Source organism: Terrapene carolina, unplaced genomic scaffold, assembly GCF_002925995.2.
Source record: "Terrapene carolina triunguis isolate 2854851 unplaced genomic scaffold, T_m_triunguis-2.0 Scaffold95, whole genome shotgun sequence".
Lineage (NCBI taxonomy): Eukaryota > Metazoa > Chordata > Testudines > Emydidae > Terrapene > Terrapene triunguis.
This window is the reverse complement of record NW_020664446.1, coordinates 50398372-50422649: the sequence shown is the minus strand read 5'-3', so window position 1 is coordinate 50422649 and position 24278 is coordinate 50398372. Positions and strand designations below refer to the sequence as shown.

Sequence of the window (24278 nt, the reverse complement as noted above, 5' to 3'; positions counted from 1 at the left end):
TTAACTTGATTTTAAACAAAATCGTATATTGCTTCCCACCCTTAGTAAATCCTTTATATGTTGCTGCTTGCTTATTCTGGAATGTGAAATGTGTGCTGTCTAAAGCAAATGTAATCTGATGAAATTCTTATTTTGTATCCACCACTGTGCAGTTTTGGTTGTTTCTCTATAATGTATTTTTCTCCTATTTGTCTGTAGGAAGGAACAGCCATGCTTCTGGAACACCTGGCTGGTAGTCTGGCCTCTGCAATCCCTGTGAGCACGCAGCTAGATATTGCAGCACAGCATCATCTCTTTATGATGGGTCGAAATGGCAGTAACATCAAACATATCATGCAGAGAACTGGTGCTCAGATCCACTTCCCTGACCCCAGTAACCCACAAAAGAAATCCACTGTCTACCTCCAGGGCACTATTGAGTCAGTCTGTCTTGCCAGACAATATCTCATGGTAAATATTTCAGTGACATCTGTATGAAAAATGTCAAGTAGCTAAAAGAAAATACTACCAGTTCTTGTGTATTTATCATCCAGATGCAAATGACTTTCTGTATTGGAGCAGAAAAAATAGTATTTATTTACATAACAGAATACTGATTGAGATGAGTGCTCTTATTCTGACTGTGTGTCTAATGAAATAGTTTTATGAACTGTAGTTGTCTTATATCTGATTTTATCAATAAATGTGTTATACACTATCATGATAAAAGATGCTTTGCCAATATAAAGGACATAATTAAAATTGGTTATGATGGTGATGTTACCGATTAGAAGGCAGAAATTGAGATAAGCAGTTCTTTTCTTCCATTAATGTCCAACCACCTCTTTTTTCCCATCTTTTTGTTAGCATGATAAGTGGGCAGCTTTTCTGGAGCCAGTGAGAAAGGTTACTTGGCATATGTGTGGACCAAATAATCTTTTTTAGGGCAGGTTTCCTTGAAAGTACAGATGATCAGATACATTGGAGACACTTGCTTACATCCTAGCAGGTTCTACATTCTGTAGTCTTGTCAACTACATTAGCAGCAGAACTGTCAGAAATTTTCCAGTGAAACATACTTTTTTTTGAAAATGCCAATTTGCTGGACCAAAACGTTTTGTTCAGAGTCCATTACACACCAAGAAACAGACAGGCTTCTGTTGTGGCTCGGGGCGATGGCAAGCTCCCGACACTAAGGCATGGAGCCTGCCACCCTCTGGAGCCAGGAGTCTGCAGGTGGCAGGCTTTCTACTCCACAGCTGGAGCCATGGTTACTGCCAGGACTCTCGGGGCTGCTAAGCTCCATGCTCCATAGCAGCATCCTTGGGAGAGCCCTGTCTGGAGCTGGAACTCTCTGGCTGGAGAAGGGAGCCTAGCAACCTGGAGAACCCAGTCAGGCTCACTATTATGAAGCAGCTAAGTAAAATTGACAAGAATGTTAATTTCCTATTTTGTTTCGGGAACACCATATTTCAGTGTTCTTTGAACAAAATTATTGGGGATCTCTGGTTCATCAGGAAATTTGCTTTTTTTCCCAAATCAGAACAAAAGCAATATTGTGAATAACAATATCCCTTGCAAACCAAATCTCCCTGAGCTTTAGCCAGTTCTAATTAGTGGTACTATTTCTTTAACAAAGCTAACCATATTGGGGGGATATTTGTTTTGTTTTTACAGGTGCTATCTTAGTGAGCCTCTAGTGTGGCTCACTGCGGCCTTTAGGTGGTCTTGTAATACTAAGAACAACAATATTAGTCTCATAACAGTGACAACTGGGGTTTAGGACTGATATAGAGCTCTTGATATGGTGACACGAGGGTTTCAACTAATTAATAAACATTAGGTGAAGGTGTTTAGTAACTGATCATTATTTCTGCAAGTGGCATATTTGTGTTTCACCTCACTGAGAATAAAATGGGTTCGGTTTTTTTAAATGAAATAATTGATTCAACTAGCCACATCATCACAATCTCTTTAGCCACTGTTTGTGTAATATTTTCAAGTTTTACAATTAGTTACAGCTATCACTAGTGAGTTTGTATTAAGGCTTGAATGTTAAGCTCTTCATAGTAAACATAATCTTTAGTATAGTGTTCTTTATCTCTACATTAGTCACAGTTTCTGAGCTTAACAGAGGCTTCTAGGAGAAGTATGGGGTATGATCTAGAGTTGTGACTGCCAAGACTGGGTGCATTATGTTTGGAGTTTGTTTATATCTCATGTAACAAAGAGAATAACCATATGATCAAGACTAACATACAGAAAATGTAGGAATATCACTTGTAGATGTAACCCCTTTGCACTAGATAAATATATACAATAGATGAATAAAAATAAAAAATGAAGTTTGTATTATAGAGACATAGGTATTGCAAGCCCTTATATTACTGACTTCTAAAACCCCATGTCTGTACTGTTTTGAGCTATTCTCCCTTCCTTTACCACCCCAACATACATACTCCATCTGCACTGGAAGAGAGAATGTCTGTATGTGTACATGGTTATCTATATTACAAATAATATAATATAATAGTGTATTGATTCCTGAATAGATATGCTTATAAATATTGAGAGACAGCTATGCTATATATATCATCAGTGAGCTTCAAAGTATGCTACTCCAATTGTCATTCAAGCTGGAGAAGATAGGGGAGACAGTAGTGCCCCAAAACATAAATAAGAATAACATATAAATATTCAAATACCCTTTGCTACATGGAGGAAAGAAAGATTAGAAGCTATTGAAAGGTTTTTAGAATATTGCAAAATTCAACTTTCTCATGGTAAAACATCAGTAGCTCCTCAGAGCTACAGGAAATCTATAGCCCTTAAGAAGTATACTGACCTAAACTGAGGAACAAATTGAGATTTAGTTTGTCCAACCTGGCATTGTTCCATATATTTTGAAATATTTACTCATGTTTCCAATTTTATAGCTAAACGTGTTTTTAAAAGCAAGTGTTACAAAAAATGAATGGATATTTTTAATGTATGCTAGAGTCCCTATATTTGCTAGGTGATATGACAAAACTGAACATATTTTTAAAAGGAGAAACTAACTAAATACGTGTGTGTGTGTGTGTGTGTGTATAGAGAGAGAGAGAGAGAGAGAGTGTGAGTGTAGGAGCAAGAGATATTTACTAACTTAAAAGCTTTAACTACTTTTTTTAACCCGGTCAGCTGCGTGGCATAAATAGCTACATTCATTCCTTGGATCTTCTAAAATAAATTTCAGCACAGTGTTTTTTGGCTCCATTCAGTGAACTCAAATTTCTATATTTTTGAGAGTTCTGTGGTACCAGAAGCTTTCTAGCTATAGTCCGATTTATTATTGGCTGCTTTCATCTTTCCTGGAAGCAGGCCAAATAGGTGCTGATGTTGTCTCTGAGGTAGACAATGAAACTATCTCATGATTTTTTAATAATAGATTTGATGGGAAAATATACAACAGTGTAAACCGTTTTCCCGTGTAGCCATTTCTCTGAGCTTGACAATTTCTATAAGCAAACTTTACATAGCTCCCTAATATCAACAAAGACAAAACGGGTAGCCTAAGCAAGCTCCCTGTGAACTACTGAAGTGCTAGTCAGTGCATGATACTGTAACACTAGTGAAAGAGACCAAAATTTGAGAGAGGTCTTGTGATATACTATTCCAAAAGCCTCAAGATCAATATGCTCAACCCTTTGAGGTAGGTGATATGTATGTTTCTTTTAGTCTATGAAGACTGGATAAACTACAAAGAATATTGATAACTTTTAAAAGCAATTCACCACACACAAAATGAAATTGAGAAACTAATATTGTGGATTTAAGCTATTTATATTGATTCCCATATGTGTCCAATGTACTAATTATTTAATGTGACACAAACATGTCAAACAAGATTTTAATACAACATATATTACATTCCTTTTTATAAGGCGCGTACATTTTGTGTATTAAAAATTAATTTGCATTATTCTTAAATGTAAATGTTAATATAAATGTGACATTAACACAAGTTTACTCACCGAAAAGGCCATGATTTATATTGAGATATAAATTGCAGGCGCCCCTAAATTCTAACTTGGAAAGCCTTCCACATTCCAGATGTGTTCTAATCAGAGAACTACATCACTTTGCCACTAGCTTACACATTTTGATCTTTATGCAACTCTAGTGCCCAAATATGGCTGTTAAGATAATGTCCATATGAGAAAGTGGTAAATGGCAAACCATAAAAGAAAAACAAATGTATATTGTGACTCAGAATAAAAACGTTGAGTGAGTTTTGTTTTTTTAAAGAAGTCAACAGTTAAAAGCTCAGCATGTTGTCTTCTGGGGCTTTTGTTTGGTTTTTCCTATTCATCTGTCTTTTTCTCAGTATTTCAGTATCCACTAATCAGTAGATCAAGAAACTTAATTTCAATGACTGCATAAAATAAATTGATCTATGATCCATTTGCTCATAACAGAGTATTAATTTATTTTCCATATTGAAAAGTTAGTTTTGTTTCTTTAATCTCCCTGCTTTTTTTTTAGGGGGGGGGGAAGCCTCCCCATTTAGCATTGGCTTCTTTCTGGTTGGGCATATTTGCTTTCTTTCCTTTTTCCAATACCATCTCCAGGTGTTCTAAACATTACTTCCAAATTGTAAAATTTCAATTTTGGGCTATTTTATTTTCTTGACCTTTAGTTGAATTTGTTTATTCAAATGCTTATTGCGTAATTACATTTTTGGCTTTACAAAAGCTGTTGGAAAATCCAAGTATGACATGTGCTCAACATTTTTCTTACCACAACAAAATGGGTTGTAGTAGGGATTATTGAATTGAATGTGTTATTTTCAAAGAATGATTACTCATGACAATGGCTTCTTCGGCCAAGTTGACTTTCTGAAGTCAAACTGTTTTTCATCGTCTTCCCAAAGCTGATCCCCTAAAATAGTGTCGTTTTCTTTTTGCTTAAGCTTGACTTGGTTATATGGACTAACCTGTAACTTTTGACCATCTTGGCATTATTATTTTTGAAGCATTCTTATCTGCTTTTCATTTTTCCCCAATATCCCTTTTGAACTTTGGTGAATTTGGAGGGTATTTTCTTCTAGACACTGTTAGCTATCTGAATATAGTCTCTTTAAAAAAAAAAAATTAAACATATGCCAGGTTTTTTTTTTTAAAAATGGGTGCCTAAAGTCAGTGTTGCAAAGTCCATATTCAAGAACCTGTGTGAGTAGTCAGATGTTTCAAAAGTGCTGGGCACCTACCAGCTACCAAAATATTATTTTCATAAATGAAGGGCTAGATTTTAGGGAAATGAAGGGAATGGAATATAAATAGTGCAAAGGTAGTAAAGCAAAAGAGTCAAATATGACAAAATACTATGGCCAAGATTTTCAGAAAGTGCTCTCCATATTTATACACCTAAATAAGTGGCTTTCCTTCCCGCCTCTGCCTTCACTTTCTGCTCTAAATTGCTGAGTAGTGTAGTTTACTCTGTTGAACTGCTGCTGTTTTCCTGGTTGCGTCACTGTGGTGGATGAAGTGATTCTTGTCTAGTCTATGGACACTTTGAAACCCTTTGGAAAGAAAATATAAATGTGAGGTTATGCAGAACTTATACCTGCTGAATAGATATGATTTATTACTTGCCATGCTGCTCAGCAGCATCTGAAGCACGTTCAACAAGCTGGCAGTCCTTAAAGGTTTGACCATTTTTATGTGTATATTTTATATATACATTTTTCTGATGAATGGGTAATACTGTTTTTGGATTGCACTGTCAATGTCCATTTTAAATTGTAAATTTTTGGGGTCAGGAATCATGTTTTCTTTCCTTTTTTGCACAGCAAACAGCACGCATTTGCTACTCTATATGATAATAATTGTTTCCTTCTCTACCAGTGTTGTCTTATTTTAAGATCTCATTAATTTCAAAAGTGTTGCAGCTTAATCTCTGAAAATACAGATTTAGCTACTCAGTGGTGAGGCAAAGGGAAATTTTATTAAAGATTTGACAATCCAGCGGGATTTTCTTTTTCACAATTATAACATTCTTTTTTGTCTCACCCGAAATATGATTTTAAGGTAAACAATATGACCAAATAATGGTACTGCTAACTATTCTCTTGACAATAGTTTGTGGCAATTAGACAGTACATACATACAAAAGTTGATCCTTCCAACAGCCTTAATTTTGGGTAGTGAATGTGTATAACTTGCGAGTTAAATCTTTGTTTACTATGGGGTGAGATTCTTATTCAACAAACCATCGCACCCTCAAACTGTCAAGCTCTCTGCTTGTTGGGGTTGTGGGAGGTAATACTCATCTTGTAAAATTTCATTCTCACTATTTCAGTCAGAACTGCTAAGATCTTGAGTTACATAGGACAGGAAAAGTTGACTGTCATGTTTTAGCCAATGTTGTATTTAGTACAAGGGTACTTTATAATTTGGATTTAACTTTCCAGGGTTGCCTTCCTCTTGTGCTGATGTTTGATATGAAGGAAGAAATTGAAATAGAACCACAGATTATAACTCAACTAATGGAACAATTAGATGTCTTCATCAGCATTAAACCAAAGCCAAAACAACCAAGCAAGGTTGGTCAAAACCTAACATAGTTTTGCAAACTATGAGGTATGTTCTCTGTACACAAAACCCCCATAATGCTATATGAAATATTGAACACTTCATTCCTGGATATTGCATTTAAAAGAGCCATTCACTGATTTGTCTTGTCTTCGCTTTGGTACTGCACTTGTGATATGACCACGTTCTGTTCCAGGAGTTGCCACCCTTTGATTACAGTGAAGCTGTACACATTAAGAGCAGAATTTGGCTCATTAGCTTTTAGTTTCCAATCAAAATGCATTTTTTTCAAATGAATTACAAACGTGACAAAAATGTCTTCAGGTTGAATGTTCCATGCTATAGTAGCTCTGTTCTATAGCAATTTTTTTGTATTAAATATTTGACAAAATTTGGATCATCTGATTTGTCTAAGTGACTGATCCTGCAAACCCTTAGTAGAAGATAATGGAAGTAGCCACAAGTAAAACTGCTCTTGATCTGGTTTACAGGATCAAATTTTAAGTCACACAACTCCCTGTTATTTTTAACAATCTCTAGGCCTATTCTGATTTGGTGAAAGAGAAGTCTTATGTTCATATCATTTTTTGCAGCAGGTAATGAATGTAATGGTTGAAAAATTAATCCTTCTAAACTGAGGACACCTGTCCTTAAACCTGCCCAGTTCATCGTTTTTGGATCCTGGTCCAATCCATTATGTATAAATGTTTGACATACAAACTGTAAAATGTCAGATGAACATTCCATTATGTCAGCGGTTTTGATGTTAAATGTAGGAACATTTCAAGTCAATAAAAGGGACTACATCATTTTCATTTTGTACTTCTAGGCTCCTGTATTGAATTTAATGCAAATAGAAAAGAAACATGTTTTCTGTTTATTGCATGAAGCATGTTTCTTGTAAATGTAATGGGAAGCAAACATGAGACTCTTATCTAACAACCATCTCTCTTGGCTACCCTCTATAGAGCTTGGACGCTTACAGTAACTGTTAGCACCATTCCATCATCATAGTCAGGCCATAATTATCCTTCTTAACTTTATTAGCTTCATTTAATTAAAAAAATGAGCAGTATTCCTGGGACAGACTGTTTTCACTTTTAAAGGTGAACAAAAACATTACAAAAAATGTTCTAACCTTGCCACAAACCGCTAAATGCCTGAATAATCACTAATGGACTTTGTTACTGCTATTTTATGTTGTGCTCTGACTTTACTGGGGTTATGTCTTTACTGTGTGTAAACTACACTGGCATAATTGTTCTGGCATAGCCCCATAGTGTAGAAGCAGCCAGCACTGGCAAAGAAGGGGTTTATCAGTGTAGGAACAGCCACCTCCCCTAATGAAGTTAGCTATGTCTACAGAAGTCCTCTTCCTTTGACATACCTGCACCTACACTGGGGGTTATGTTGGTATAGCTACGTCGGTCACTAGTGAGGTTTTTCATATCTCAGACCAGCATAGTTCTGCTGACGTAACTTTTCAGTGTAGACCAAGCCTGTGGCTCTGAAGCACTATTCTAAGATTTGTGTTTTCATGAATTTATATTATACCTTCATATCAATCTCTCTTCTTTTTTGCAGTCTGTGATTGTAAAAAGCGTCGAACGAAATGCCTTAAATATGTATGAGGCAAGGAAACGTCTCCTGGGACTTGAAAGTAATGGAGTCACCATAGCAGCAAATCCATCTACAATCTCATGCCCCGTTGGCCTCTCGTGTCCTGGTTTGGACATCTTGCCCTCAGCAGGGTTAGGACTCACTGGACTTGGTATATACTTTACTCTTGTTTTATAATGTTTGAAACACAGTTCACGTGTACTGGGAAGTACAGGACCAGCTATACTTTTGAATGAGTAGCATTAGGTGTTGGAAAATTTAAGGCCCACCCTGACATTTCAAGAGTATTTGTCATTACAGAGCATCCTCCAGTGTTTTAGTAATGGATAGTGGGAATAGTTTCAGTGTATCCTCTGAAAGATGGAGAAGTTTAGACATTTGAAAACTAAACTCTTTACCCATTCAACTTAATGTATATAAAGGGAGGTACTCCTTTTCGGGTAGGGTAATACGTGAGAGAGAGAGATTATAAGTCAAGTGTGGCACCCCATTTATGGCTTTCAGAGAAACCCTTATCCAAATGAACCACCTTACTCCTGGAGATATTGTTTGACTTGTTAAATAGAAACGTAAGTGGGTGAACAGGGAAAAGACTCCTTGACTACACGGAGATAGTTTGCCATTTAACATTACTTAAAGGTTAGCCTTAGGTAGCAACAATGTTTTTGTTTCTGACTGTAGTAACTAAATATTGAATGACACTGTTTCTTCAGAGAGACAAGGTGGATGAGGTAATATCTTTTATGTTACCAACTTCTCTTGGTCCAATACAAGCTATTACCTCACCCATCGTATGTCTCTAATATCCTGGGAGTGACACGGCTACAACAACATTGCAAACAACTGTTTCTTCACTCATATTGGCACTTGTCTGTCAGTATAAAACTTAAACCAGGAGTGTTTATATTTTCTGTCTCTTTCTAGAAGAGAATTATTGTGCCATAAATAATCCAGGAAGGAATTATCATTTTGTGTTTAAAAGCTATAACTGCTTGATATCTTTGTTCACCAAAAATACGTACAAGCTTATGTATAGATATATTACGTTTTTTCCACCGTGCTTGGGTTCTCAAACCTTCTCCATGCAGGACCATCACTGACAGAAAAGGGATCAAACAAGCCATATTTTCTTTTGACTCACAGTTCAGCAATCCATTATGGTTGCATCCCGGAATCCATGCTTGTGACTTGGGTGGAAGCTGGAATCTTGGCTTGTGCCATCTGTTTACATTTTGATACCATGCTCCTCCCCCATGATACCAGTACTTTACACATTTACAAAATGTGGGGAGTTTTGTGGATGAGTTGTGGATGTTGGATGGGGTTATGGGTTCTTAGGGGTGATGAGGTTTGCTAATGGAGGGAGGCGGCATGGTATTGCTAGGTGAGGATATGCTGCTTCCTCTCTCCTTCCTCCTCCACGCTTACACCACCTGTGCTCCAACGAAGGCACAGCTTAAAGAAAGTGAAGACTTGCCTGAGAGGAGGAGGGCTGTAAAGTAGCTGTTACCTCCTCATCACCTTTAAGCAATGCTTCCCAGAAAGAGTGGAGAGACATGAAAGGGAAGAGTGAGAAGCTGCGTTTGGTGGCTGTATGAGCAGCAGGTAGAGGCACTTAGGTACTGTAGTGGTGGGAGCCAAATTGATAGAAGGTGCAGATATTCGCCTTTGTTTTGTTTAGTAGCCACTGGTTTTTGGTGAATCCCCTTGCCCCATTTGCACGTGCACACTTCAAAAATCCCTGTCCTACGTCGTGTGTATGCTCTCTCAGCAGAAATAGCACTGTAATTTTTGTAAAGTATTTCAAAAATCAACACCAACACTTAATATAACCCTTTAAAAATGTTCTTTACAATTCCTGTATAAACAAATGCATAATGGATATAATTGTTTTGACAGGTCTCTTAGGTCCTACTGCCTTATCTGTCAACACCTCTACTGCTCCAAACTCGCTCTTGAATGCCCTTAATAGTTCTGTTAGTCCTCTACAGAGCCCCAGTTCAGGCACGCCCAGCCCTACGTTATGGGCAACATCTCTTGCCAACACAAGTGCCACAGGTCAGTAGAAGTTAAATAGAAATTAAATTAGTTTTTAATTTTTCACTAGAAAGAAAACTGAAAAAGACAGACCCATTCATTCTTTAAAGTCGCATAGAAGGAAAGAATTATTCAGTGTATTTTCTTGTAAATGCATAAATATCCAAATATGAAGATTTTTAAACTAACATAATTGTGTTTTTATAATGTCACATGCAACTTTGTAGATTTTTTTTTTTAAATGGGAAAAATATCTTATCCAAAGTGTTGGATAGTGCATTATGTAATTGGTTTGATTGGTCATTTTCAACATAATTGTAATTCAAAGGTTTTATATAAAATTCAGCTTTTATTCAGCCTGATGTACTCAACTTGTCAGTGAACCAGAAATGACTTCATTTTTGTTGCAGGTTTTTCTGCTATACCACATCTGATGATACCATCTACTGCCCAAGCCGCTTTAACTAGTATTCTGCTATCTGGAGTGCCTAATTATAGTCAGAACACTCCATCTCCCCCTCCTGGCTTGACTCCCGTTGACATTCATGTCAATGGCATGAAATCCGAGAACAAAAAAGGTTCAACTTCTTTAAACGGTCATGTAAAGGTAAGTGGCATGATGTTCAGTCTGGACAAGATGATCTCGGTTTGCAATGAGCTTTCTCTGAAAAACTCTAGGAAAAAAACTAATTGCTTTCATCCGTTGTGACTCTTTAAGATCATTTATTTCAAATTGTAATAAAAATGCTCATAAAATGTAACTTGAAAAACATTAAGCCAAATTATCCCAAATAAGAATTTTCTGCCTGCCTGCATGACAAGAAAAGGGGGTCAGAAACAAAGATTTATTTAAACATGTTCTGGTAATAATTTCAGACATCAAATATCAAGTATGCTGCACTATCTGCCTCATCACTAGGAGAAAATGTGTTGAGCACAAACCACAGTGATTCATCAAGGCAGACAAATAGTCATAGCACCTCAGAACAAGTGACCACCAAGTCAAATACAGCAGAAGGTAAGTTTTGGCATTTGACCTGTGTTATTCTGGTTGGTAATGGTAATAGCTTAACGGTGTTTGTGCATTTTACAGATAAATTGTGAAAGGTAAGATTAATTTTTGTGTCAGCATTTTATCCTCAGCCACACTGGAGGAAAGCGTGCCGTCCCCCCCCCCCCCAAATACATGTTGTCCAATGGATTACGTATTGTCTGCACGTAATAGTTGCACCACTTTAACTATACCGGCAGTTAAAACTAGTGTGGATGCAGCTAGACCGGTATAAATTGGCTTACACCATATATAGTTTATTCCCATGTGGGAAGGGGAGTAAGTTATTTGTGTGTTGTTCATTGCAAAAGCAATACTAGTTTCCAATGGAGAAATTTTCAACTTGACATTTGGGCTAAGATTTTAAATAGTAACTGGTGATTTTTGGGTGCCTCAATTTTTGATTGCCCAGTTCAAAATACATTAAAAGCTTCTGGATTTTTAGAAAGTGGTGAATATCCAGCTTCTGATAATCATTCCTCTTAAGATATTTCAGACTGGTCCCAGAAACTGAAGTCATCCAAAATCACTAGTGACTTTCAACCTTAGGTTATAAGTTTTGACATTATTTGCTGTAATATGGCTAAAATCCCACATAACTTGAAAAGATACCCCTTAGTTTTATAGTACACATACTATGTGAATATATGCTCCTAATTCTTTATGCATATATGAAGTATAGTTGTGTGCTTTCTGACTTTGCGAAAATTAGTACATCCTTAAACGCTAGCCCTTTATATGCCTTTTATGTAAAATAGTTTTAATTCTATGCAAATTATTGCTACTGATTTTCTAAATATACTGTACAGCAATGGTATTGGTATGTGAAAGGGTTTTATTTTACAGCTCTTTTTTCTTGGTCTTGTAGGCTGCAATGATGCTTTTGTAGAAGTGGGCATGCCAAGAAGTCCATCACATTCAGCAAATGCCAGTGATCTGAAGCAAATGATGAGTTCTTCCAAACAGTCCTGTACTAAGAGGCAAACAGTAGAATTACTGCAAGGAACCAAAAACTCTCACTTACAGTATGTTACATTCACGAGTATAGAATCATAGAATTTAGAGATGAACTATAATATTTAGCATGTTCTTTGGGGGTGAGATGGGTGGTTCAGTCATTGATGAATATTGGAGAATTGGTTTAAATCAGACTAATTTTTCAACCATATTTAATTTAATAAACTACTATTTGTTTTATAACAGTCCCTTTAAGTTGTTAATATTGTAAACATTTTTGACATCTAAGAATTCCTCCCTCTCCATCTGCCTATCAAAAGTCCTTGCTTTCTCCAAGACTGGCTTCTCTGAGAAGTTTTTGGTACATATAGCTCTGTAATATTTTTTGTGTGTTTTGTAACACCAATAGATTTTCATAGCTAACTTTAATTTGCTGTGACAAATACTGTGCTTGAGATTTGTTTTCTTAGTGAAAAATAATCCTCAGGAAATACTGTTACATTTTCAAAGCTTGAATAAAGACAAAGTTTAAAAACAGAAAATTAGCAATGGAAAAAACCTTTTGAATAATTTTTTTCAATGCAGGAGTATTCCTTAGTACCCGTATATTGTTTAGTGTTTTCTCCAGTGCAGTTTTAAATTACTTAAAAGGGTTTTCCACCACTTCCTCTTTAGAAACAACGCATAATAGTCTTCACTGTTAGGAAATAATTAGGGCTGCTGATTAATCGCAGTTAACTCATGCGATTGACTCAAAACAATCGCAATTAAAAAAATGTGTCGCGATTAATTGCACTGTTAAACAATAGAATACCAATTGACATTTATTCAATTTTTGGATGTTTTTGTGCTTTTCAAATTGTATTGATTTCAATTACAACACAGAATATAAAGTGTACAGTGCTAATTTTATATTGTTTTTATTACAAATATTAGCACTGTAAAAATGATAAACAAAAGAAATAGTATTTTTCAATTCACCTTATACAAGTACAGTACTGTATTGCAAACTCTTTATCGTGAAAGTGCAACTTATTAAATGTAGGGGTTTTTTTTGTTACATTACTGCACTCAAAAACAAAGCAATGTGAAACTTTAGCGCCTACGAGTCCACTCAGTCCTACTTCTTTTTCAGCCAATTGGTAAGAGAAACAAGTTTGTTTAAATTTAGGGGAGATAATGCTGCCCACTTCTTAATTACAATGTCACCTGAAAGTGAGAACAGGTGTTCACATGGCACTGTTGTAGCTGGCATCGCAAGATATTTACGTGGCAGATATGTTAATGATTTATATGCCTCTTCATGCTTCAGCCATTGTTCCAGAGGACATGCTTCCATGCTGATAACGCTCGTTAAAAAAATAATGCATTAATTAAATTTCTGACTGAACTCCTCGGGGGAGAATTGTATGTCTCCTGCTGTGTTTTACCTGCGTTCTGCCATATATTTCATGTTATAGCAGTCTCGGATGATGACCCAGCACATGTTCATGTTAAGAACACTTTCACTGTAAATTTGACACAATGCAAAGAAGATACCAATGTGAAATTTCTAAAGATAGCGACAGCACTTGACCCAAGATTTAAGAATCTGAAGTGCCTTCCAAAATCTGAGAGGCATGAGGTGTGGAGCATGCTTTCAGAAGTCTTAAAAGAGCAACACTCTGATGCGAAAACTACAAAACCCAAACCACCAAAAAAGAAAATCAACCTTCTGCTGGTGGCATCTGAGTCAGATGATGAAAATGAACATATGTCAGTCCACACTGCTTTGGATCGTTATCAGACACAACCCATCGTCAGCATGGACGCATGTCCTCTGGAATGGTGGTTGAAGCATCAAGGGACATATGAATCTTTAGCGCATCTGGCATGTAAATATCTTGTGACACTGGCTAAAACAGTGCTATGCAAATGCCCTTTCTCCCTTTCAGGTGACATTGTAAACAGGAAGCGGGCAGCATTATCTCCTGCTAATTGTAACCAAAGTTGTTTGTCTGAATGATTGGCTGAACAAGAAGTAAGACTGATTGGACTTTTATGCTCCGAAGTTTTACGTTGTTTTATTTTTGAATGCAGAATTTTTTTGTACACAATTCTACATTTGTAAGTTCAACTTTCATGATAAAGAGGTTGCCCTACAGTACTTGTATTAGGTGAATTGAAAAATACTATTTCTTTTGTTTTTTACAGTGCAAATATTTGTAATAAAAATAAATATGAAATGAGCACTGTACACTTTGTATTCTGTTATAATTGAAATCAATATATTTGACAATGTAGAAAACATCCAAAAATATTTAAATAAATGATATTTTCTTACTGTTTAACAGTCCGATTAATCACGATTAAATTTTTAAGTCGCTTGACAGCCCTAGAAATAATTCCTTCATTCAGCCTAAATTTTATTATGCTCAGTTAGCTAATTTATAACAATGACAGTTGCCTCCACCCAGTAGTCTCAGTATATATATCTCATTCTAGTTACACAGCTTTGGAACTTCCTAGACAATTCCTGCTGATCAAATTCAAGTATCTAGACTTATTAATTTTAAATATAAATGTTTTGGGGTTTTTTTAGTATTCAGAATTCAAGCAGTCTGTCCGGGGTACTTTCCTTATTAGGAATTCTTTAGAAATCTAAAGTACAATTGCTTTTCTGTTCCTCAAAGTAAGCGGACAACTATAGCTGAAGTTTGTAGAGAAAAGTTGATAATACCAGATGGTTTTGTAAGTAAGTGGGACTGAAGTTATAAAGAGGTGGTTTTCCCTTGCCTTGCTTCTGATCACAATTCACTTTATTGACCATAAGGTGCAAGGCATTTCAGTTTTCTGGGGAGAAGGGGGAACTTGGGGCATTTTCTAAGGCTTCATTTGAAAGTCTTTCTTTGCCTTAGAAAATGTTTCTTAGAAATGTAATGTTTGTGTACTGTTTTTTCTTCAAATTTATTACCAACTTTCTAGAAAGTGTAGTTCATTTATTCATTGCACTGATTGTTCATTGTTTAAAACAAGGGGTAGTGATTGAAACAATTACAGATAATTCTGAAGAACAACTGCCTTTACTTTTCCAGCACCACAGAGAGATTGCTTTCTGATACTGAGCTGAGTGCTTCTGAAAATCACGTTGCTGATAAGAAAGCTCCTGGTAGTGAACGAGCAGCAGAGAGGGCAGCAGCTGCCCAACAGAATTCTGAAAGAGTGCGCCTTGCTCCACAGTCGTCATATGTAAATATGCAGGTACCTATCTATACACCCAAATCTAGTGCATTGTTAGCATTGATAAATGTCCAGTGCAAATAATATGAAGTGACTGGCTTGGCTGGCTACATGACTTTTTCAATATTTGGATTGTAGACAAAAACATCGAACAGTGTTATCACCTTCAATTTCCTCCCACAACATGGTGCATTTTCAAACTGGTAATGTAAAGCATAAATATGAGCTTACATCTAATGTTAGATAAAGACAAATTAATCTGTATCTAGGAATATGAGAAGGTGCAGAAGTTGCATAGCTATCTTTCTTCTCTCCAACCCTTCTCTCAGTTCTTTTAGGCTGAATCCAGTTGCCAGTTGATTATAAGAGGCATTGCCTGATAATAGCAAAAAAACAATATGTGTATAAAATGTTTTTCAGGCTTTCTTTGTGAGGTTTCTAGGCTTTTTTGGCTGTATGTGGATTTTAGATATTTTGTGACATGATTTAATGGCGAGAAATATGCAGCCTTCTCAAGTAGGCAATAAAATACATTTGTGACTTTTATAGAACTTTCCTATCTAGTTGGATTTATCCAATCACATTCTTATATATGCACTCCAAAGAAAGTATTAGAGAGCAACAAAATCTGATATTCAAACAAAAAAAATCTCCTGAATATTCTTCTCAAAATTCTGATGAAAGAAAAAAATAAATGTAATACAAATATAAGCAGGGAATAAACTTCATTTTATAGAAATATAGGTCTGGAAGAGACATCAAGAGGTCATCTCATAGACTCATAGACTTTAAGGTCAGAAGGGACCATTATGATCATCTAGTCTGACCTCCTGCATGATGCAGGCCACAAAAGCTGACCCACCCACTCCTGGAATAATTATTTCCCTTAACTCAGCTGTTGAAGTCCCCAGATCGTGATTTAAAGACTTCAAGTCGCAGAGAATCCTCCAGCAAGCGACCCCTGCCCCATGCTGCGGAGGAAGGCGAAAAACCTCCAGGGCCTCTGCCAATCTACCCTGGAGGAAAATTCCTTCCCGACCCCAAATATGGCGATCAGCAGAACCCCAAGCATGCGGGCAAGATTCTCCAGCCAGACCCGCATTGACCATTGATACTAATTACCTGCGATGGCACGTTATTGACCTATTGACTAAAATCACGTTATCCCATCAAACCATCCCCTCCATAAACTTATCAAGCTTAATCTTAAAGCCAGAGAGGTCTTTCGCCCCCACTGTTTCCCTCGGAAGGCTGTTCCAGAACTTCACCCCTCTGATGGTTAGAAACCGTCGTCTAATTTCAATCCTAAACTTCCCGACGGCCAGTTTATATCCATTTGTTCTCGTGTCCACATTAGTACTGAGCTGAAATAATTCCTCTCCCTCCGTGGTATTTATCCCTCTGATATATTTAAATAGAGCAATCATATCCCCCCTCAGCCTTCTTTTGGTTAGGGTAAACAAACCGAGCTCCTCGAGTCTCCTTTCATACGACAGGTTTTCCATTCCTCGGATCATCCTAGTGGCCCTTCTCTGTACCCGTTCCAGTTTGAGTTCATCCTTTTTAAACATGGGAGACCAGAACTGCACACAGTACTCCAAATGAGGTCTCACCAGTGCCTTGTATAACGGAAGCAGCACCTCCTTATCCCTACTAGATATACCTCGCCTAATGCATCCCAAGACCGCATTAGCTTTTTTCACGGCCACGTCACATTGCCGACTCATAGTTGCTGAGTAAGGATTAAGTATATGTAGACCATCTCTAAAGATGCTTGTCTAACCTGTTCTTACAAACTTCCAGTTACAGGGATCGTGCAAACTCCCAAAATAATTTGTTCCAATAATTGGCTATCTTGATAGTTAGATTTTCCTAATATCTAAGCTAAATCTCTCTTGTTCTGTGTGTGTGTGTGTGTGCGCGCACACGTAAAAATGTTACGGTTTTGAGAAGACATGTTGTTCATAGAAATGCTACTTGAGACTTTTCATAAGACATGTCAACATGCATTCGTCTCTTTGTCTGTTAGTGAAGTCCTGCCTGTGGGTTAGGGTGGTCTACACAGGGTCATTCACCAGCAGAGCTATATTGGTATAATTATACTGATATGCTAGTGTAACTCCCTGTGTGGACACTCTTATTCCAGAATAAGAGTGCCTTTTTCCAGTTTAGTTTATTTCACTTTGAAAGTGGTATAAGGGAAAATGGAAAAAAACTCTCTTATACCAGAATAAGTGTGTCCACACAGAGCTTATACTGGCATAAAGTTAGCAGTATAGTCATACCAGTATAGTTCTTCTGGTAAATTTATCGCTATAGATGAGCCCTTTACATAGGCCTCTGTGGCAAATAGATAGATAGTCAATCACTGGTTGAGATTCAAAGCGTTCACCTTTACTATGACCAAAGTTCTAGTCTTCCAAGGGAAAAAAATATCTTCGGATCATTCCAAAGCCCGGCACAACGTCAGATATCCCTTATACTAATCAGACTCTGCAAAATAATGCCTTTTTGTAATGCATATTTGTGTGAACAGATTTACTGATCTGTAATGGAAAGAACGAGTGTAATTTACTAAAGAATTGACATCCAAAAATTGTATACATTTTTATTACTCTCATTGTGATGAGCAGTATAACATGTTTTCCTGTATTACATCAAGATATTTTTCTGAATAAAAGGATTTAAAATGAAGATGGAATCTAATCTGCAAAGGGTATAGTCCAGAGAACTGTGTGCAGAAAAATAATACTTAGTGTAGTTTAATTATTTGTTTTCCTATTATAATTAGACTTGTTTCTTCTAGAGTTTTAAATACTTAGTCAACAGACAATTCAGAAAAAAAGGTCTCAAGTAATGCCTTGTAAAAACACTACCTATACAGACTTCACATACTGCTACAACTTTCCTCACATGAAAGTGGGAGAGAATAATTTACAGTACTAATTAGCTAGTTTTGAATGAATGTTTTACGTATGTCAGGCTTTCATTGGACTACTGTTACATTGTTGTGCAGTGCTTAACATTCTTCCTAGATGAATTCATGGACCGTGATCAAAATCTTTGTTTTTAGAAAGAGCTGTTTACTGGAATGACATTTAGTTAGAGCAGCAATTAAGACATTTTGTGTCCCTTTAATTTTTAGGCATTTGACTATGAACAGAAGAAGCTATTAGCAACCAAAGGTATGTGAAGAAACAGTGATTTCTAACATGCATCTATTTGTCAGTATACTGGTCAAAGAATTTTTTTAAGGTTCAGCTTTGCAGTTTCTATATGCTTTTAGCTAAAATGAAAAGTTGATAAGTACAATGAACTCAATGTATTTATGTCAAATGTATTTTGGGGATATTTTGATACCAGTTCATAGAATATTATTAGTACAAATTCAGAAGTTACATGGTAGATACATTATTAGTAGTACTGTTTATAGACTGCTAGTAACACTGTGGATCTGAAACCTTCTGGTACTTGTAATAATCTTGGGGATGAATTAGTGTCAGACTAATTTTAACAAGCACATTGCACTCATTTGCCACTTCTGGAAAATGGTTGCTTTTTTCTTTAAACATCATGGGCCTGATTCTCTTCACTTCCTTCCGCACAGTGTTTACTACTCTCTAGCTTCAGTGGACTTACTCCTGTCTTACAGTGGTTTAAGAAAGGGTGGGAATCAGGCCCTGTTGGGGATCTGAGATACTGAGAATGTACCGTTCTGTGGGTTAATGTGATCCATTTGTGTCGAGAATGTCAGTATTTGGCCTGAAAGATGCATTTATCTGTCAATGCATGGAGCTTAATGCTTATAAATGTCTTTTTCTTTGTATTTTTAAGCTATGTTAAAGAAGCCTGTTGTAACAGAAGTGAGAACTCCAACGAATACATGGAGTGGCCTAGGATTCTCCAAATCTATGCCTGCAGAAACGATCAAGGAACTAAGAAGAGCTAATCATGTATCGTACAAGCCGTCTATGACAACTACGTATGAAGTATGTAAAATTACAGAACATTTTAAATATGTTTTCAGTAAATTGCATAGGCATTTCTTAAACTTGAATGTTTATATGTTTGTAAAAGTCAGTCTTGTAAATGAGATTCTTAATGGCATTAGTGCTTGAAGATACTGCATAATCTCTTCCAGAAAAAAAGCTCCTTGTATCTGGGCATACTGGGTATATCAAGTCCATCCATAGAGTAATGGGAATTCCATTGTTAATCTTCAGTTTTTAAAAAAAATCTGTTCCCAACAATTGCTCTTGTGGAGCAAATTAACAACAACACAGGAGTGGGATAATTTGGTTCAGTGCATCAGTAAAGGGAAACGGTATCTTACAACAGTCATTGAAATCTAGCCTAGGTTGGTTGCTATGTTTCATGAGATGAAAAAAAAGCCATCCCTTTAGTATGAAAGTAAACTGTAATAAGCTTGCTGCGGGTCATTAGAGTGATGTTTGTGAGTACAGGGGGTGCAGTTCACACTCCCTTTTGTCCCTGGGAGTTGCTGCATTGGGATTCACTCCTGTGCAAGGAGAGTGGCACCTCATCCCTTAGGGACTCTGCTGGGAAAGAGCAGCTGTAAACTTCACAGAGGGCTTACTAGAAGGCCTAAGTCAGGGGCTGCACAGAGTAGGCCCTGTCCTCTGCTTAAACTCCATTATTTGTAATAATTCTGACATTGTTTTGCATTGCATTATGCTGTTGTAACTCTGTCAAGCCCCACCAAAGCCTACCTTCTCTTTATTTCCACCCTCATTCATGTTGTCTAAATTCTAGGTAGGTGGGCTTTTTGGGCAGGGACCTTGACTGACCTGGGAGGCACCTTCCCATACTACTTTGGGTGCAGTACACACATTAAACCACAATAAAGGTGTGGCGTGGAGCTTCCCCTTTGGCATGCATAAAGTTAACATATGTCTTTCAGCTACATGTGGTAGGTTTGCAGTATTGAATGTGTAAGCCAGAAATAAAGAAGAAAAATATGTAAAGCGAAACTCAAAGCCAATTTTCTGATAAAATATACTGCTAACATTACTTATCAGCTATCAGACTGATTTGTCTTTGTATATTTGTTAATCTGTTTCCCATTTTCTCCAAACCATTATACGCTCACTGTTTCTACAAGTTTATTAGCAGACACATTATTCCAGAAGAAAAAGGTTTTGTGCCTTAGTCACTTGGAGCCTGACCAGGCACAAACCACATCCTCAGTTCTTTCTACTGCTAAACTCTTATTTTTACAGTGACTCCAGTTCCCAGTTTGGTATGTGCTGTTATGCAAACATCTGGGGAAAATAAAAATCCTAGATCGCTTGTAATATATTCCCTGGTTCCCTTTGGCAGTTTTCAAGACTTTGTTATTCATATCAGAAAGCACGGCTGGTCACTTTACCCCTTACATTTTCATTCTTGATGTGGCCCAGAAGGGGTATGCTGAAGAACTGCTCTTCAGTAAATAGCAATTGTCTTGATATCCAGTGCTAACATTTGGGAAGTTCATTTGCAAACTAAGCTCACTGGGCACATTTGTTTCTCCCTGTGATATTTTACTTTGTGTTTTATTTCCCAGCATTGCTAGCTCACATTTTATTGTATCACAACTTGTAATCACCACCTTGGTCAGACATATTGTAGATAGTCTTTTATTTTCTTTTAAAACAGACGTGGATTCTGTCCCTTCTTTCACTCCATATTCACCACACTGTCCACCAACCTAATTTGTCCACCTGGAAAATAGTTCTACTTTTCTTTCAAGTGATGGCAGTTATCCTCTGTCATTTTAAATGTATCAAGGAACAGCTCTATTAAACTCCCGTGATCCTCAGTGCTGTTTGTTAGAAAGGGTTGGTGAAGCTGGTGGAACTAAGCAAAATAGTGCTAGTTTAGAAGGCTTACAGGAGTGAGACTGCACAATAGTAAAACGTAATTCCTGTCACTTCTACTCTTTGCTTTGGCCCTGTTCTCATCTACAGTTCCAATTAACTCATTCACTCATCACACTCTCTAATGTCTGAGAAGCTCTATAAAAGATAAACTCAAGAGAGAAGGTTTCATCTGGAGCTTTGTGGAAATGTATCCTTTTCCCCAGTCAGGCTTCACCCCATGCATACTTCATGTATACTGTGGCTGCTGTAAAACAAAACAAACACAAAAAAGTCAACCTTTACCAGCCCTTATCCCATACAATTCCAGATACTGAAACAGGAATTAACTGCAGCATCTCAGATTCTACTGTCTGGTTAATGTTGCTAATTTCTGACTTATTAATGTAGACAATCAAATTTAATGTGTAGACTGTAATTGGTACTGCGGTAATCTGGGCTACTTGTATGTTACTTAGAGATCCTAGGTAGATAGCTGTGTGAGGAAGAGACCGTAGAAAAAATTTTGTGACAAAAGGTTAAGTATATAGAGCATTTTGATGGTTTTTTTTTTAAAAGTAACTTCTGCTTAAACTTATTACAAAAACAGCAGTTCTGTCAAATGCATAAATTGTAATAATTAGTTGGTTCATATTTCACTGCAGGCAGCATATTTAAAATTGTTGAAAAGCTGTCGTGTTAACTGGGCTGCTTCAGAGAAACGAACTGTCAAATCACAATGTAACACTTCTGTTTCTGCAGTAATTTTCCTTGTGGTTTCTTGCAGGGTTCATCGTTGTCTCTCTCACGGTCCAGCAGTCGGGAACATTTGGGAAGTGGTAGTGAATCGGATAACTGGAGAGATCGGAATGGTATCGGTCCCTCAGCTCACAGTGAATTTGTCTCGTCAATTGGCAGCCCCAAGCGGAAACAAAACAAATCAAGTAAGTAATATCTTGCCAGTGCATTTCATCAGGGAATACAATTATGGGACTTGGAAGATTAAGTTTTGCTTTAATCATGAGGTCCTGAATTTTTTAAAATAATGTTAAGTATTTACCTTAAGAAATTGAAAATACTTAATTATGTTAAAGTTTTTTTATGTTTGTAAAAGTACAAAGTAAATAAAAATCTGTATAATACTACATAAAATGTAAAAAAACCCAATTCAAATGTAAAACGTTTAAGGTAAATAATATAGTATAGCCTTTTTTTCTTTTTAAGCTCCCCGCTATCTTACTGTCTTTTCTGTGAAAGTTTCTGTGAAAACAGAGTTTATAAGAGCTCATCCTTGGACGCTCATGATTCTGCTGTGTTATCCAGATACTGCAAAATACTAGCTGAATCTGATGGAGGCTTCCTGATGAAAGTTATGACTTCTTCCAGCTACCACACTTTGATGAATTTTAAGGCATATTATATTGATTTTTAAGTACGGTCACCAATACATTTGGCAGTGCCTGGCAGATTACCTTGGACACCTGTTTCCTTGGATCCAACCTGCAAATCTTACAAAGATTTTTTTTAAACAGATTTTAAACCAGTTTTCTATGAAAATTGTTTTACACCCAAAAGCAGTTTGCAACTAGTCTGTCTTCTATGAATAGGTTGAGCTTATTTTTTTTTTTTTTTTTTGCCAGGAGGGAGGAAGGGGTGGAGCAAGAAAGTGAAGAATGGGAGATTTTGATTTATAATAAGTTAGGGCTACCATATGTCCGGATTTCCCCGGACATGTCTGGCTTTTCGGTCTATAAATAGCCGTCCGGGGGGATTTTTAAAAATATAAAAATGTCCGGGATTTCCCCCCGTCGGCTATTTATAGACAGAAAAGTGGCGGCCAAGCACCGCTGGGCAGCCAAAGCCCCTTCCCGGCTCCCCCCATCCCCTGCAGCCTTACCATGCTGTCCGGCCCCGCAGCTGTCTTCCCCCTCCTCCCCTCCCCTGAACGCTCCGCCCCCCTGCTCCTCCCCCTCCCCCGCTTCCCGCGAATCAGATCTTCGCGGGAAGTCTGAAAAGAAGCAGGGGCAAGTGGGAGGCAGCAGCAGGTAAGCTGGGGCGGGGGGGGGCGCGAGGAGGAGAGCTCCGGGGAGGCGTGGCCTGGGCCGAGCAGCGCCCGGCGGGCCGAGCAGCGCCCGGCGGCCCCAGCGGCTCCGGCCCAGCTCGGGCCCCAGCGGCTCTGACCCCGGTTCCGGCCCAGCGCGCCAGCCCGGCGCCGGCCGAGCACCCCCGGCCTGGCCCGGCTCGGGCCCCAGCAGCGCTGGCCCTGGTTCCGGCCTGGCTCGGGCCCCAGCACCGCCGGCCCTGGTTCCAGCCGGAGTGCAGCCCGATTCCTAGGCTCTTTAAAGCCGGCCCTGGTCAGGGGACAGGGAGGGGGGGTTGGATGGGTCGGGAGTTTGGGGGGGGGGCTGTCAGGGGGGCAGGGGTTGGGACAGTCAGGGACAGGGAGCAGGGGGGGTTAGATGGGTCTGGGGTTCTGGGGGGGCTGCCGGGGGGGCAGGGGTGTGGAGAGGGGTTGGGACAGTCAGGGACAGGGAGCGGGGGGGTTAGATGGGTCGGGGATTCAGGGGGGCAGGGGTGTGGAGAGGGGTTGGGACAGTCAGGGACGGAGCAGGGGGGGTTAGATGGGTCTGGGGTTCTGGGGGGGCTGTCAGGGGGGCAGGGGTGTGGAGAGGGGTCGAGGCAGGCAGGTAGCAGAGGGGGTTGGATGGGTCAGGAGTTCTGGGGGTCCTGTTAGGGGGCGTGGAGCAGTTGAATAGGGCATGGGAGTCCCCGGGGGTCGGTCTGGGGGCAGGGGTGTGAATATGGGGTGAGGGTGTGGATAAGGGTCGGGGCAGTCAGGGGACAGGTAGGGTCGTAGGGGGTTCTCAGGAGGGGGCAGTCAGGGGACAAGAAGCAGGGCGGCTTAGATAGAGGGTGAGGTCCTAGGGGGCAGTTAGTGGCAGGGGTCCCAGGAGGGGGCAGTCAGGGGACAAGGAGCGGGGGGGG

At 38.4% G+C, this 24278-nt stretch overlaps 1 protein-coding gene across 2 annotated transcripts in view; it reads left to right on the top strand.

Annotated features, from left to right (window-relative positions):
* The window catches only part of BICC1 (BicC family RNA binding protein 1), a 212838-nt gene that overhangs the window by 177907 nt on the left and 10653 nt on the right, over positions 1-24278 (top strand). For both annotated transcript variants that reach the window (XM_024209767.2, XM_024209760.3), the window contains exons 8-18: positions 199-450; positions 6431-6562; positions 8136-8322; positions 10071-10229; positions 10619-10815; positions 11085-11226; positions 12128-12284; positions 15291-15456; positions 18581-18620; positions 19270-19424; positions 22081-22237. In XM_024209767.2, coding sequence (XP_024065535.2) covers positions 199-450; positions 6431-6562; positions 8136-8322; positions 10071-10229; positions 10619-10815; positions 11085-11226; positions 12128-12284; positions 15291-15456; positions 18581-18620; positions 19270-19424; positions 22081-22237 — 1744 coding nt within the window. The remainder of the gene's footprint in view (positions 1-198; positions 451-6430; positions 6563-8135; positions 8323-10070; positions 10230-10618; positions 10816-11084; positions 11227-12127; positions 12285-15290; positions 15457-18580; positions 18621-19269; positions 19425-22080; positions 22238-24278) is intronic.